This window comes from Chiloscyllium punctatum, chromosome 31 (genome assembly GCF_047496795.1).
Source record: "Chiloscyllium punctatum isolate Juve2018m chromosome 31, sChiPun1.3, whole genome shotgun sequence".
NCBI classification, from domain to species: Eukaryota; Metazoa; Chordata; class Chondrichthyes; order Orectolobiformes; family Hemiscylliidae; genus Chiloscyllium; species Chiloscyllium punctatum.
In genome coordinates, this window is record NC_092769.1 from 75,971,033 (window position 1) to 75,987,091 (window position 16,059).

A 16,059-nucleotide genomic window follows, 5' to 3' on the forward strand; every position below is an offset into this window, starting at 1 on the left:
TCTTACACTTATTTTGTGTCACAGTTTAGTTAACACACAGGAGACAATTTGCCACATCATTTCTGCACAGGCTTACAAAAGAACAATTTGCAAAAGAACACTTGGCTTCTTCTGCCATAACCCTGCACATTCTTCATTTTCAGATGAAAGTCCACCTGCCTGCACCACAACTTTACATTCATTGAGCATCCCTAAATATTGTAAAATATTCCCTGAAGTGATTCACAGGAGCCTAGAAGACAATTTAAGAACTTTACTGTGAGCCAGCTCAGGAGTCAGTCAGTCTCCTCAATAGGGATTATTTTCAGGACTTTGAATTCTAAAAATAAAATTGAGGCAAGAAGAAAGGAGAAGCAGGTAATAGGCAGTGGAGGAAGTTTTTACACATGTCGGAGAATCTAAAACTATGAATAAATCCAAAGGGGAAATCAGGGAAAATTTTATACTCAGTGTGGCGAGCATGTGGAACTCTCTCCCACAAGACATGTTGATGGTTTCAAAATAAAATGAACTGTGAATATACTTTAGGAAGGATTTGAAGACGGTATGAACAGCAACCTTGAGCTTAATTAAAGCCCAACAGGGTCAACGGTCTGAAACAAAAACAGAAATTGCTGGAGAAACTCAGCAGATCTGGCAGCACCTATGGCGAGAAAGCAGAGTTAACAATCAGTCCAGTGATCCTTTATCAGAATGAGTAATAAATTTGATAACCTTCTCCAACCCTGACACCCTTCTCTACCTTTTCTGTCCTATTCCAGTCTTTTGATCATTTTCGCCCATGCCTTCAAATGCTGGGGGGCCTAAGATCCGACATGGAATGTGTGTGTGAATGTTACGATGGTTACAATCATATCAATTGGATATGTCCTGCAAAGGACATTTGCATATTCTGCAATTTTCAAATCCAATTAGGTGTCATGGTAGCTTAGTGGTTAACATTACTGTCTCACAGCACGAAGGACCAGGATTTGATTCCAGCCTCGGGCAATTGTCTGTGTGGAGTTTGCACGTTCTCCCCATGTCTGCGTGTGTTTCCTCCAGGTACTCCAGTTTCTTCCCACAGTCCAAAGTGGTGCAGGTTAGGTGGATTGGTTATGCTAAATAATTCATAGTGTCCAGGGATGAAATTAACCATGGAAAATTCAGGGTTACAGGGTATGGGGTGGGGGTCCTGGTGGGGTCAGTATGGGCTGAATAGCCTGCTTCCATACTGTAGGGATCCAATGAATCAAAGTTCTGATTTGCTTTGTAAGCATTTTAAAATTTGCACATCCTGTCAAGTACAGAATTAGAAATTAGTTGTGAGGGTGTTAGTATTATTTATTTCCAGAAATATCCTGTATTCATTTTTAAAAATAAACACCATACAAAAAACTGAGTTAAAACATTAATTACATAATTTACAATACACAGGGCATGTTCCACCTAATATGCTTCTCAACATCTTAATAGTCACATAACACATTCCATTTCAATCCTGTTAGCAAATTGTTTATGAAGAACCTCAAAGTAAACTGTCTGGTACAGCTGTGCTCTAGAATGTTCCCTTGGTCTTTTTAAAGTCAGGTCGACCCGTGGACTCGAGTGAGTCGGATTAGGGCAGGGCCGTTCTTCCAATTGGCCATGTCGTCCTGATTGACAGTGCTACTGCCTATATTCGGCCAATGAACGAGCGGGAGCACGGGCATGGGCGGGAATGTCTAGTAATTGACGGGAGGTTGACCAATCGGAATGGGATATCTATTGGGCGGTCCAATGGTATGCGAAGGTTTGGAGGCGGGATGGACTTCGGTTGATGGATTGGTCTGTGAGCCAATTGAATATGAAAATTGTGACGGTCGTGACCCCGAAGGCGGGGACGGATCGACCCCCGGATGATAGACGGTCAATTGGACTAATGGAAAGTGAAGCCTTGACGAATAAGAATTGGAGGCGGGAACCATTCCGACGATGGACCACAGGGTGGACTAATCAGAAAGGAGGAAGCGGATGGTCCGGGCGAATGCGAAGTGTAGGGGCGGGACGCCATCCGCGGATGGACCGACGATTGCACCAATCGAAAGGGAGAGCGTCCAGGACAGCAGCCACTGAGAGCGTACAGGAGGTGGGGGCGGGATTTCCGGCGCGAGTTCTGGTAAGTTCGAGAAGGCGCATGGTGAGCTGGTCGAACTGCTGATGGATCAGGCAAAGGTAAGGGAGATGAAGGGACCTAAAATATAGCCCTAAAAGATTATGCAATCAAGCTATATGTCTTAAGCTGAGGACAGTAGTAGGACGACGTGTGGTTGCTGTGATTTATAATTGCACTGGCTGTGCTGGGGTGGAGCTTCATAGTTAGGCTTTACAGAGTGTATATGGGGTTGGATAGAAGATTAACAAATAGAAACCTCAAAGGTAATGACCTCTGGTTTACTCTCGGTTCTAAGCTCAAATGAGGGGAGGAATAAAAGGACAGAAGATAGATCAATGGCTAAAGATGTGGTGTAAGTGCAGGGATTCAGGTCCTTTGATCACTGGGATCTCTTCTGGGACAGAAAGGCTCTACCTGAACTGGAAAAAGACTAATATCCTACCGAGTAAAGTTGCTGGTTCTGTTAAGGGAGACTAAGCTATGTGGAGGGGGTGGGGGTGTTGGAGCAACCCTAGGTAGCAGAGTTAATAGAAAGACAGATGAAGACTGTCCTCAATCTGAAAAGAACAAGTCAAGAGAATTAACTAACACTGACGAATTGAATGGCATTTATTTAACTGCAAGAGTCCTCAACAGGTAGGGCAGATGAAGTCAGGGTATGTTTGTGAACATGGGATTGGGATATCACAGCTCTGACAGAAATGTGTCTGAGGAATGGACAGGACTGGCTGTTCAATGTACTGAGTTTCAGATATTAGAAACGGAGGGTGTGGGAGAGGGGGAGTAGAGTGTTTGATTAAGGAGAACATTACTAGTGTAACTAGAGAAGACATTTCTGAAAAATTGTCAAGTGAAAATATATAGATTGAAATTAGAGAGGAATTATCATGTTGAAGGATTTGTATTGTTGGTCCTTCCCTCCCCTGCCTCCTGCAGAAAAAAAGTTAAAGGGAAATTAAAGAAATGTGTAGAGAGATCTTGGATATATATAAGATTAATAAGGTTGTAAAATGTGATTTTAACTTTCCAAACATTGACTGGGAGTACCATAGTGTTAGAGGTTTGGATGTGAAGAATTTAATTGTTCAAGAAAATTTTCTTTCATCAACATGTAAATCCCTCTATTATGGAAGAAGCAAAATAAGGCAGGAGAATCAATGTTTCAGACAAGAGCCCAGGGCTCTTGCCCAAAACATCAATTCTCCTGCTTCTTGGATGCTGCCTGATTTCTGCTTTTCCAGCACCCCAATCTCAACTCTGATCTCCAGTATCTGCATTCCTCATTTTCTCCAAAATAAGGCAGGGCAAGTGACTGAAGTGACAGGATGCTTTGAGTCCAGTGATCATTATTCTGTCAGTGTTAAAATAGTTATGGAAAAGGAATCCCCTTCCATGAAAGCTAAAATTTTCAGTTGAAGTAAGGCAAATTTTAATGCTATGAGACCTTTCAAAAGTTGATTGGTGTGGACTGTTCCTGGGTAAAGAGACGTCTGATAAGTGGGAGGCCTTCAAAAACGTGATAACAAGAGTTCAGAGGCAGTATGTTCCTGTTAGAAAGTTAAAAATCACACACCAGGTTATAGTCCAACAGGGTAATTGAAGGAGCGTCGCTCCAAAAGCTAGTATGCTTCCAATTAAACCTGTTGGACTATAACCTGGTGTTGTGTGATTTTTAACTTTGTACACCCCAATCCAACACCAGCAACTCCAAATCATGCTTGTTAGAAAGGTAAGACTGATAGGATTAGGAAACAATGGATGGATAAAGGTATTGAGGTTCTAGTCAAGAGTAAAAAAGAATCTCACATTAGATACAAACAACTGGGTTCAAATGAATCTCTCAAACAGTATAAAGAGTTTAGTGGCATTCTTAAGAGGGAGATCAGGAGGGCAAAGAGGGGGGATATGAAAGCCTTGACAGACATGGTGAAGGATAATCCAAAGACATTCTACAAGTATGCTAAGAGCAGGAGACCAACTAGAGAGAAAGCAGGGCCCCCTAACGATTAAAGAGGTTGTCTTTGTGTCGAACCTCAGGAGATGGGAGATATATTAAATGAATATTTCACATCTGTTTACACTGTGGAGAAACAAATGGAGGCCAGAGAACTCAAAACTATTGTTGTTTTGAAACTGTTCACACTACAGTAGTAGCAGTGCTGGAAGTCTTACAAAATGTTAAGGTGGATAAATGTCTGGTACCAGATGTAGTGTGTCCCATGACTTTGTGGGAAGTTAGGGAGGTAATTGCAGGGAGAAAATTTGCCTGCATTTTCTCTAACCTGGTTTAGTGTATCCATTGCTCCTGATGTGGTGTCCTCTGCATTGGAGAGACCGGGTGCAAACTCGGGGACTGATTCAGGGAGCATCTGTGATCTGTACGCTCCAATCAGTTCCACCTTCCATTTGCCAGTCATTTCAACTCCCCCAACGACATATCCATCCTGGGCTGCCTCCACCATCAAAAGACCATATGCACACTGGAGAAAGAGTACCTTGTCTTCTGCCTGAGGAGCTTGCAACCACATGGTCTTGACACAGAGCTCACTAATTTTCAAACCCCAGTCCCAGTCCCAGGTCCAGTCCTCTCTCTCCACCCTGTCCCTGGATCTGACCGAACCAGTTCATCTTCCTTCCCATCTATCCACCCTTCCCACTGACCAATCACAATCACCTCATGCCTCCATCCACCTACTATCAACCCACCTACCTTTACCCCAGCCTCAGACCCTCCATCTGTATATTTCTTAGCCCCCTAACCCCTCCCCAGTCCTGATGAAAGGTTCCGACCTGAAACATAGACTCCCCTGCTGCTCTAATGCTGCTTGACCTGCTGTGTTTTTTTTCCAGCTCCACACTTGGTGGCTCTGCGGTCCTCACTGTCTCCAGGAAAATGTGGGGCACCTTGCAGAAGTATTTGACATCTATAACTAGGGATGAGATGCCAGATGACTTAAGAGTGGCTCTTATTGTGTCTTGCTTTAAGAAGAAATGTAAGGAAAAGCCTTTTTTAAAAAAAGTTGTTAATGAGTGGAATGAACTTCCACAGGAAGTGGTGGATACAGGTGCAGTTGCAACATTTAAAATACATTTGCATAAGTGCATGAGTAAGAAATGTTTGGAGGGATATGTGCCAAGCACAGGAAGGTGTGAATAGTTTAGTTGGGATCATGGTCAGCATGGGCTGGTTGGACTGAAAAGTCTGTTTCTGTGCTGCACAACTATGTTTGTAAGCTGTTTGGCTAGTCTCCTTCACCTCATGTTCAAGGTCTTTCAGTACAATTTATTTGCTTAAGTAGCATCTTTTTAGCAACTCGTTTCGTCAGTCGTGTTTCATGATCACTTTGTGCTGTTCTGTAAACTTTTTTTTAGTACTCATGCTACATGAAAGCATTTGAGTAGAAAATTGTCTTGGAGTTTGGGGGAGGTGTGCTATGACAAATGGTTAATACTTGATTGGTCAGTGCCAGGCACACCCCTGATATTCAGCTGTATTGACCTCACTAGGTCTGAATATCAAATACTGTGGAGAATCCACTTTTGCCTTTTGTTCGCTACCACTTAAGACGCATTTTTACCTGGGTATCCAAGGTCCTGCTCATTCTGCTATTGTCAAAATGGAAATTACAGGAATTAGTTTAAGTTTCAAGGGATCCAAGGAAAAGTAGGCATATTTGCGGGCAGGCTTCTGTCTCTTATTTCATTTCTGATTAATGGCTAGCTCCAAGTGTCTGGTATCTCTGCTTTTCACATCTTCCGTCATCCTTGAAAGTGGGATGTGTGGGTACTGTAATAGTTTCCTGTCCTTCATTCTCAAGCTGCCAACTGAAAATATGGCAGCTGTTATGGGATCTTTACTTGCATGTTATTAGGGGAGGTGGTGGGTATGGCTACCATGTGTTGATATCCTGATGACAGCCTCTGCATAGGAGCTGAAATAGTGTGCTGTCTCAAAAGCCTGCAACATCTGAAACCCCTTTGGAAATTGAGCCATCAGATTCATCTTGCATATACATTTGGGTTTGGTTGCTGTATCCTTCCTGGGTGCATTTTTTTTTCTGACTTCCCTGATTTATCTGGGATGAACCATTGTTTCTGAGTTATCAGTTGTATTTTCCTGGAAACTTCCTGAACTGTTCTCCAGTTTGGGGATTGTGTAAATGAAGCAATAAATTCTAATTGCGGGCTCAGTACACGTGAACACTGAGGATTTCAAAACAGAGCAGATATTGTTTCCTTTCCGATTGGATTTTTATTGGGTAGCGTGGTACTGCACAGAATTCATTTTTGCTGTATGATTAACAGTTGTCCTTTTCCAAAAGGCTTCCATTGTTAGCTGCCTGTACTCAGTATTAAACTGTGCCAAAGAAACAGAAATCAGCTCAAATAAAATGAGGCCCGATCTTAAATCTGGATCAGTTTTGGGTAGGTGTATCTGAAGCATAGCTGGTTTTCTAGAACTCAGTATTTTAAAATTTCAGACTGGATTTAAGTTCTGCTGACAGATCTCCCACCTGTTCCAAGAAGAAAACAGCAAAAAAGTCTTGTTAGTCAGAAGTCATTTGTTAACTGGTCTTTTTCTCTTTAACAAGATAAAATGCTTGACCCTGTGGTTTGAAATTTACTTGCTGTTCTTCACCTGGTGAGAAATCCACTGCACATTCCTGCTCAGTCTGCTGTATTTAAAAATTCACTCTCTACATTAGAACCACTAAGTATTTTGTGTTTTTCTAAAGGGTCTTATTTTGAGCAATCAGCATGGGTGTCTGCCCTGTTGAGCCAATTAAAATTGGAAGCCTTCTTCAGCTCAGATGGTTTCAGAGCACAAGTAAGTGACAAACCCCGCCAAATTATTTGGGTTGGATTACAATCCCTTAATTTAAAATATCTCTCTGCAAACAATATGCTGTCACAGTTTGATGTTCTAACAATGGTGTTCAAACTGTTGCTTGACATTAGAATATTCAGAGGAAAGTGCTGAATGACCTTGAAATTAAGTAAGTTGTTTGTGGAGAGTAGAGGGAACATTATTATTGAGTCCGTACCAGCTGCTACTGGTAACAGAAACACCCTTTACGGGTTTTGGCCATCTTGACTTTGCTAAATGGTGAATTGGATAAGTATGTTGGTGTACAACTGTGCTTCTGGGTTTTGTTTACTGATCAGTGTCCCATACCTTCCCCCCACAGCTTCCAAAAGCGATAATGTAAACATGAGCCACAATGGGTTTCAGTAACTTGCTTTTTTAAAGTGCAGCAATTTCTTCCTCAGTCCTTTGTTATAAAACAGTTATTTTCCCAAATCAGTCTACTATCAAAAGTACAGGGGGAAAAAAAGACAAGACGTGACCTTTCTCAGTGCACTGAGATGGTTCTGGAGCAAAAACAGAAATTGCTGGCAAAAGTCAGATCTGGCAACATCTGTGGAGAGAAATCTAAGTTAGTCTTTCGTGTCCAATGAACCTTCAGAATTGTACAATGCACGCTGCTCCTGCAGAATATTTCCTTGTCCATGTTTAACCTGATGCCACAAAACTTGGAGGTCTAAAATCAAATTGAGCGACTCCTGTTCAGTGCACATCACTACAAGTGGGCCAATACAAAGTGTTTGTACACTAGGATTCCCCAAAGCTTTTCTGATGGAAAGTTTCCAATGTGTGCTCTGAATAGTCTAAAAGCGCATATTCCCCAGCCCTTCACCTCACTTTAGCTGTTTGTTTCTGAATGTGTATTGCCCAAAACTGACTGTCTACGTTTTCAGAACGATGGTCGCATAATCTGGTCCAGGGATTCCACTTGCTGTCGAGCATCATTGGGATATTAAACTGACTTTGTAAATCTATAAAGTCATGTAGCTATGTCACTATGGTACTCACTGATACCATGTTGTGTCATCTGGTGTGATAATGAAGAGTCAAGTTGGAGTGTATATACTTGTAGCTGAAGAGGCTCTTGTAGAATTATGGTAGTGTCCCTACCTCAGAGATGACATCCAGGTTTGAGTCCCACCTGTTCCAATGGTGTGTAATAATATTTTCAAACAGGCTGATTAGTAGAATATCTTAGATATTTTCAGTGCCTGCTGTGCATTGTGGCAGATATATAGTTGTGGCAGGGTTCTGTATTCACCTACAACTTGCTCCAGTTAAAAATCGGTTATTAGTTGAGATCAGAGCTTGAGAAATGCTTCCGCTTTCAGTGATACCCTTCCAATCCTGCGATATGGTGTGACCTTGTGGCACTGAGTACTGAATAGCATTATAGCTATCATACAGTAGTGTCTGCACTCGATAACCTGATGAATTTAATTGGAGGCTAGAAAAATAGTTACTACTTTGGAGAGCTGTTGCAAAACACCTCCAAAAATCTGAACCTCGTGCAGAGAGAAGGTATTCTTAATATCTCTAATAGTCAGTTGAAGGCACGACACAGCAAATTGGAAGTGTCAGGAAAAGTGCTATATTTATAAACTATGGTGCAAAGGTTTTTCAGCTCATCTGTTAACCGATTGACTTGCTTACATGAGATATATTTAGAACTGTTTACAGGAAGATTCTACCTCCTGAACATCCACAAGAAAAGGTCCACTCTAATGCCTATTCTATCAGTCAATTTGAATATATTTACTGGGTTCAAGATTTGTCCTGCTTAAGCCAGGAATAAATCCAAATTTTAGACTTGAATAGAAAAGCAGGGCAGTCCTTTCGTGAATTAAGTTGAATATAGTAAATGCTGCCCCTTGAAAATTTTGCTTTTGTTATCATAAAATCGAGACTACATTTTAACTGCCAGCTTTAAATCTCCCTTTCATTGGTGTCAGTGCAGTTGCTAAGTGAAGTTTGTTGTCTGGGGGATTTTTGAGAAGTTGCTGCAGTGTAGTTTAGCATGGGTTCAGATTCCTGCACTCCCTTGGTGTTTAGTTGCAGGTCACTGATGTAACGTGTGGTTCCCAGAGCCAGGTTTTACTAAGCTGCATTGGTGTTTTCAGAACTGTTTATTAATAAAAATGGATATAAATTATCCCTAATGAAAGGGAAAAAATGAGTACAGAAAGATTATAGCAGCTGTGTAGGTTCAAGACGACAGCTATCAATGTCTGAAGAATTCTTCAGGATATGGTTGAATAATATTAGATTATCGACTGGTGCAGCTGCACAAGATGAGACAAGGATCACTTAGTACACTAACTTTTTTTTTACATCTTCCCTTTTCCCCCAATAGATCAATGAACTTAAAGAGAAGGGCAATCAAGCCCTGAGTGCTGGGAAGATAGATGATGCCATCATATGTTACAGTGAAGCCATTAAGCTGGACCCCAAGAACCATGTACTTTACAGCAACCGATCTGCTGCCTATGCAAAAAAGGGAGAGTATCAAAAAGCCTATGAAGATGGAAGCAAAACTGTTGAGATTAAACCAGATTGGGGCAAGGTAGGTAAACGGTCATTCTGGAAAAACAGTCAAACCATGTGCAAAACTGTATCACAGTCAGTCAGTGCATCTTGAAACTAGTTTGTTGATCTTGTAGCATGTTGCAGGATGTTTGAAAGATGTGATCAGATGATGTATAATTACAAATTGATGTGTTTTTATGCCTTCCGATAACTAAGGATAGATTACCAACTCAACACTAAAGCTCCCTCTTCCTTATTTCGATAATGCAGTTGAATCTTTGATATTTCCCTGGCCAACCAGGGTCACCTGTCTGAAAAATTATGTTTGACAATGTGCTTGTAACCAGCTGCTTCATTGGTGGGTTAAACTTCATTCTGAGCTCTGATCTAAAGTTGGATGCTTGGACCCAGCTTTGTAATTCCCAATGAGAGTACTGCTAACTAAGCATGGCTATCCTTAATGATTCTGCTGCATTAAAATGTCGGCTTGGAGTGACACCATTTGAGCTCAAGTAGCTACTCAACTAGATATCTGCTTGGGTTATCAAAGGAGCATTGTTGGAGATGAAATGCTGTCTCTAGGCCCTACCTGCTTGTTCAGTTGGATGTGGAAGATAGTGACACACATTTTATGGAAGGAACTCAGAAATTTTTCCTCTTGCCCTGGCAAACCTTAATTCATCAGCTAATAATGGCTGAAACAATTTCTTTTTAATAATTGGGCCACACGTAGGGTTACTCGAGGAAGGCTGCAGCCTTGGAATTCCTTAATCGCTTTGAAGAAGCAAAGAAAACCTATGAGGAGGGTCTGAAACACGAACCAGGAAACACACAGCTGAAAGATGGATTGCAAAAAGTGGATGCCAAACTAGCAGGTGAGAAACTAACTGCAGTACTTACCATCTAGTTCATGTTGGGTGGAAATGGCAGTCTCTCTGTTTAATTCCTTTACGTTCAGAGGGGTACAATATTGTAGTATTGTCGCAATCTTGCTGTCATAAAGTTGGAGTGAAAAGCTGAATCAAGGTAAGAGAGGGTAAGGTTTATATGTCCAATTTCTGAGATGTCAGTCTTGATTTGGTGCACCACCTGGTGAGCAGGGAGAAAAGGCAATGCTGAGCAACAGTCACTTCTTTTCTGTTACAAAAAAAATCCAAATTGGTCTCAAATGCTTCAGAACAGATCATGTGCCTAAAGAATTTGAAGCAGATGGGGCATTGAAATGGACTGGAATAATTCATTATATAAACTACTTCTGAGATGTTTTGACATAATCAATTCTTTGGTGTTTGGGTAGTAACCTTGCAGAGGAGACACTTGCAGCACCTGTCTTTTTATCCCTTATAAATGGAATGAATACCAGGCAGATAAACCCTTCCACGTTGCTGCCCAGGCAATGAAGATAACAGTTTGGTACATTGCTATTTACAAATCCAACCTTGACCATTCAAATTCCTTGGGTAGAACTGGCTGATAATTCAAAATTTACTTTTGCTGTTCAGAAGCCATTGTCTGCTGTTTAGCTTATTTTTTCCAAACTATTGAATCATATTTTCAACATATCACAAAGACAGAATGGTTCTTTTGGTTAGACACAAATATTTTCTTTTACAGAAAAGAAGTTCATGAATCCATTTGCTTCTCCAAATCTGTACCAGAAGCTGGAGAATGACCCTAGGACAAGGGTGTTGCTAAGTGACCCTAGCTACAGGGAAATGATTGAGCAGCTGAAAAACAAACCTTCTGATTTAGCCACGTACGTATAGTCCCTTCCTCTTCAGAGTATCCCCAATAGTTTGGGAGAACTTAATGTTAGCTACAGAATTTATTTGAAGTAACTTGGGATGCTAGTTAACATCTGACTTTACACGTGTTTAGTGCTGTTCTGGCTTAATTTCAACTCCATGACTTTGTAATGTGGAGTTAAGATCTGTTGAAGTGAGTACTATGCGGTGGATGTTGAATGAAGTCATACCAGCTTATGTCCTCCCTTCAACAAATGGCAAGTTTTGGTGCCCTTATCACACTTTCTCCCATTCTGAAGATGCACAAAGGATGTTCCTAATAGTGGGGAGTCCAGAACCAAGGGTCATATTGTAAGGATAAATGATAAACCTTTTTAGGACTGGGGTGAGGAGAAATCGCTTCACCCACAGAGTAATCAACCTATAGAATTCATTAGCTCAAAGTGGTTGAACTTAACACATTTGTTTTCAAGAAGGAGGTAGATATAGATCTTGTGGTTAATGGGATCAAGGGGTATGGGGGGCAGGGGTGGGGGGTAAACGATTAGGATTTTGAGCTCTGTGATCAACCATAGTCATATTGAACGGTGGAACAAGCTTGAGGGGTCAAATGGCCTACTGCTGCTGTCTGTGTTTCTATGCTGACCTTCAGCAATACAGTTCCATGTGTTTCAAGGAATAACAAGGAAATTATGTTGGCAGGCAAGTAATTGCCTATTAATGTAGAATTTAAACATTGCTAAAAAGTGACATGAAGTTTTTAGACTTTGACTTACACTCACTCCTCAAAATTGATACACAGGAAATTAGATTTGAAAGGGATCAATAATTTGAGGCATGAAGGTACTGCTGATTGATTGATATGGGGAAGTAGCAGGATCTCTTAATTGTCAACCTTAGTTAGCTAACTGAACTAAGATCAGGTAGGCCGACTGGTCAAGACATTGCCATGAGGAATGCAGCAGGGATTGGAAGTCTCCATAACACACTCTTCAATGAAGATGGTGCAGTGTATTTTTATAATGCACTAGAAATCGAGCCATGCTACTCCCAGAGTCATCACCAAAGTTAAAGGTTCGATTAAAATACATAGAATGCCTCAATCTTCCTGACTTTTTGATCCAGGTTAAGAGGAAGCATAGACCATGTTTCTGCATTCGACAATGATTGCTACAGATTATTTATTCCACATAGATTCTAGCTACAGGTGAACAATCACGAACCATTGACCATAACGAAGTTAAAAGCTTAACCCCCTTTATAAAATTCCTCCTACACTCATGTAGACAGACACAAAAGCTTGAAGGCAGTTCAAGTGTCCCTGTCCATAGGGTTTGTTGAGATAATCAGTTTTTGTTTTTTGGCTTGACAGACTTGCCGTGCCTTGATCCTCCTCCTCCAGGTACTTTCTCTTGTTTGTAGGAGGCACAGAGCAACTGGTTGACAGTTGTAACATTATTTTATATACTGGTCAAAAGCCAAGTTTAAAGTAATTAATGAGGTGAGGGATAAACTGGCTTTTTACAGGCTTGGGTGTTTTGGTTGCAGAAAAAAGGGCAGTTTCTTTTTTGGATGATTTGGGGTACCAGTGTTGGACTGGGGTGTACAAAGTTAAAAATCTCACAACACCAGGTTATAGTCCAACAGGTTTATTTGGAAGCACTGGCTTTCGGAGTGCTGCTCCTTCATCAGGTGGTTGTGTACAGTCCCACCTCCACCTGATGAAGGAGCAGTGCTTCCAAATAAACCTGTTGGACTATAACCTGGTGTTGTGATTTTTTTTTAAACTTTCTTTTGGAGATCTGGTGGTTTCTGACCAATGACCTCCACAAGCTGTTCAGCCATCTGGTAGCCATTCGCTGTTGTTGGTAAGCAAAAGGTCTTCAGTCATTGACAATTCTACAGATTTATTAACTTCTTGTTGCTGGCCAAATCATTGTTCATACCCTGGATCCAGCTTGTCTGTAGTAACTTCCCCCACTACTTTACCAAATAGCAGAGTAAACAGTACTTGCAATGAATGTCAGCAGGTAACTTTCTTTTTTAAATCCTTCCACAGTCCTTAGTTTTTATCACAGTCCTTTTCCCATTTCAGTTCGAAGTATGGACAAGTTATTTTTGCCAACACAGGTAGTATCCTTTGTTTGTATATGTAGCCTCTAGTACATAAGAGAGAACATTTATTTGCAAGCCCAATGGATTAAGTTTTGTTTTAGTATAATTCTTAGCACAGTCTGGATTTGTTTTGTAAGTGTTGTTGAATAATCAAATTACATCCTAGTGCTGGTTGTTAACCCTGACTTGTTTATGTAAATCTGATAAAAGGACAGTAGTAGTCATACTCAACATGTGCAGTTAATATAGTTTTTAATACCTCTATTGACACCAAAATAAATGGTGATGCCTTAGAATCCCGTCTAGGCATAACTGTTGCCAACTTGTTAACTTGGAGCAAATCAGAACTGTCCTGCGTGATAATGTCAATCCTGATTTAAATCATCACTTGCTGTATATCATGCAGTCTCATGTATCTGTGACCACCATGTTTGATCTCTCTGGTGCCCAGTCCACCTCCCTCCTGGAATGAGGTGGTTTCTCAAAGATTTGAGCAACAGCTGATGCTAGCCATTAAAATACACAAGTAGTATGCTGCCATCGAGCCAAAAAGATATTCTGTGTACCATGCAAATAAGTAATGCGATGAGTTTCGCTGCCAAAGTGTGCAACAATTGGTGGAATATGTCAAATAATACATTCCTTTGGCTGTCCTTGGTACAGCGTGTTTTAACAGTACATGAGCAGTCCATGCTTACAAATTTCAGAACACAGTAGCCAGAACCAGGTGTGATTCTGCTATTCAACAACCTTTACTTAACAATCTGACTGTACTAAGAATTGCACTGGAAACTAATTTTGGAATCGTTCGATCTCCGTACATTTTATCTGTATGCACGAGAGGCTACATTCTCACAACCATTTTCTGTGTGGGAAAAGGGTTTCGTGTATATGTTTGTAGCTTTTTAAATCTATGAAAGGAATATGAAGACTGCCAATCCATGCAGTGTCCTGACCAGTTGATCTATGTACCTGATCTGAATTTAATCAGGTAGCTAGGATTGACAGGTAACAAATCCTGCTGCATCCCTATGCTAGCCATCGCACAACCAATTAGTGTCCTCTTCTCATGCTATGTAAATTACTGATCCCTATTGAAATTTGGTTCTTTCATCTCAGTCCTGACAAGTGAAAGTTGAAAAGTTTAGATTGTCTCTTTTTAGTGATGTTGGCAAATAAGCCATTAATTTTCAGTCTACTACATAAAAGGGTTTTACTTCACGGCGTAGTTGAGATCTCCATGCTGTGTGGGGTGGGGGAAGGTTCAGTCAGTGTTCGAATTGTAATTAGACTGCAGGGCTGCTATGAGAAGGTTGGAGAATGATACGCAGTGAACTAATTCAGAGAGTTGATGTAGACTTGATGCGCCAAATGGTCGTCTCTTGTGCCATGGCCGAATGGGATCCTGAGAATCCAGTTTGACCTATTAACAATGTTGTGCCTAACTAGCCTTAAAAAAAAAATTCAGACTCTGCAGTATTTAAGAAAAGTACAAAGACAAAAGACTTCCAGCTGTTTCTTCCAGTTGGGAGCAAAGTGTAGGAATAAATGAATGCCATATAAGCAGCTGGTGTCTTTTACTTTCTCAGGAGACTGCAAGATCCTAGAATTATGACAACTTTAAGTGTTCTGCTTGGAATTGATCTTCAAGGAGCAGAGGAGGAAGAGGAAGAGACTCCTGCTCCACCTCCACCGAAGAAGGAAACCAAACCCGAGCCAATGGAGGAGGAACTCCCTGAAAATAAAAAAAAGGCATTAAAAAAAGGGCACCTGGAATTCAGTCAAGTTTTTTTTTTCCCCTCTCATTCAGGCTGGTGCTGTTCTAAATATGTTCCTTTAATCTTTAGGCATTGAAAGAGAAGGAATTGGGCAACAATGCCTATAAGAAGAAAGACTTTGAAACAGCGTTAAAGCATTACGAGCAGGCTGCTGAGCTTGACCCTACGAGTATGACCTATTTAACCAACAAAGCAGGTGAGGGATACAGTGAATTGTATTTGGCTTTGTTTTCCTTTTGAAGGTGCTTGATCCACAGCAATCTGGTGGGTTATAAATTTTAAGCAGTGCTTTTATTTCCTTCTCCTTGAAGCACTGGTTTGATTCACTTACATTTCGCCTTTTTATTTTTCTATTTTAAGTAAATAATTCCCAAGTCGCCACTATAGTGAAATTTATTCAAGTTAGGAGTTGAATCCAATTCTGCAGGTAATGCATTCTTGCCTTCTGGCTCATCGGAAAGCCTAGTTAAAGATTTTGACAAACTGGTAGCATCCTGTATTGTGTTTCAGGAGAACATCACTGGCCTGCTTCCTTGGGTATTGTTTGATGTTTTTAAAACAAAAGGAAAGATGTCCAACCGGTTATTTAGCTGTTTATACACTGTGTGATAGAATAAGATGCGTAATCCTTTGTACACTGAATTTTTTTGCTCCTCTTTCCCTTTCTTGAACCTCATTTTCCTTGTGTTTTAAGTGAAAGTCGGACATTCACTTAGGAGTTGAGGGGAGAGAGAGAGGTGGAAGTTTTCTTTAAGCTATTCCCGTCTAATTAACTTTTCCCATGTTTTGAGATAGCAATACTGGATACCTGTTTGTCCAATCCCTCTAAGTCAGTGCACTGTATGAAAAGGTCGAAACACAGGAGAGGAAATTATTTGCTTCCTGTTTTTTTTT

At 40.8% G+C, this 16,059-nt stretch overlaps 1 protein-coding gene across 1 annotated transcript in view; it reads left to right on the top strand.

Annotated features, from left to right (window-relative positions):
• Positions 1-2,103: 2,103 nt before the first annotated feature.
• The window catches only part of stip1 (stress-induced phosphoprotein 1), a 31,154-nt gene continuing 17,198 nt past the window's right edge, over positions 2,104-16,059 (top strand). Inside the window, exons 1-6 of the mRNA XM_072551129.1 lie at positions 2,104-2,193; positions 9,355-9,564; positions 10,261-10,402; positions 11,142-11,283; positions 14,977-15,139; positions 15,235-15,361. Of these exons, the coding sequence (XP_072407230.1) occupies positions 2,179-2,193; positions 9,355-9,564; positions 10,261-10,402; positions 11,142-11,283; positions 14,977-15,139; positions 15,235-15,361 (799 nt within the window). The 5' untranslated portion in view covers positions 2,104-2,178. The remainder of the gene's footprint in view (positions 2,194-9,354; positions 9,565-10,260; positions 10,403-11,141; positions 11,284-14,976; positions 15,140-15,234; positions 15,362-16,059) is intronic.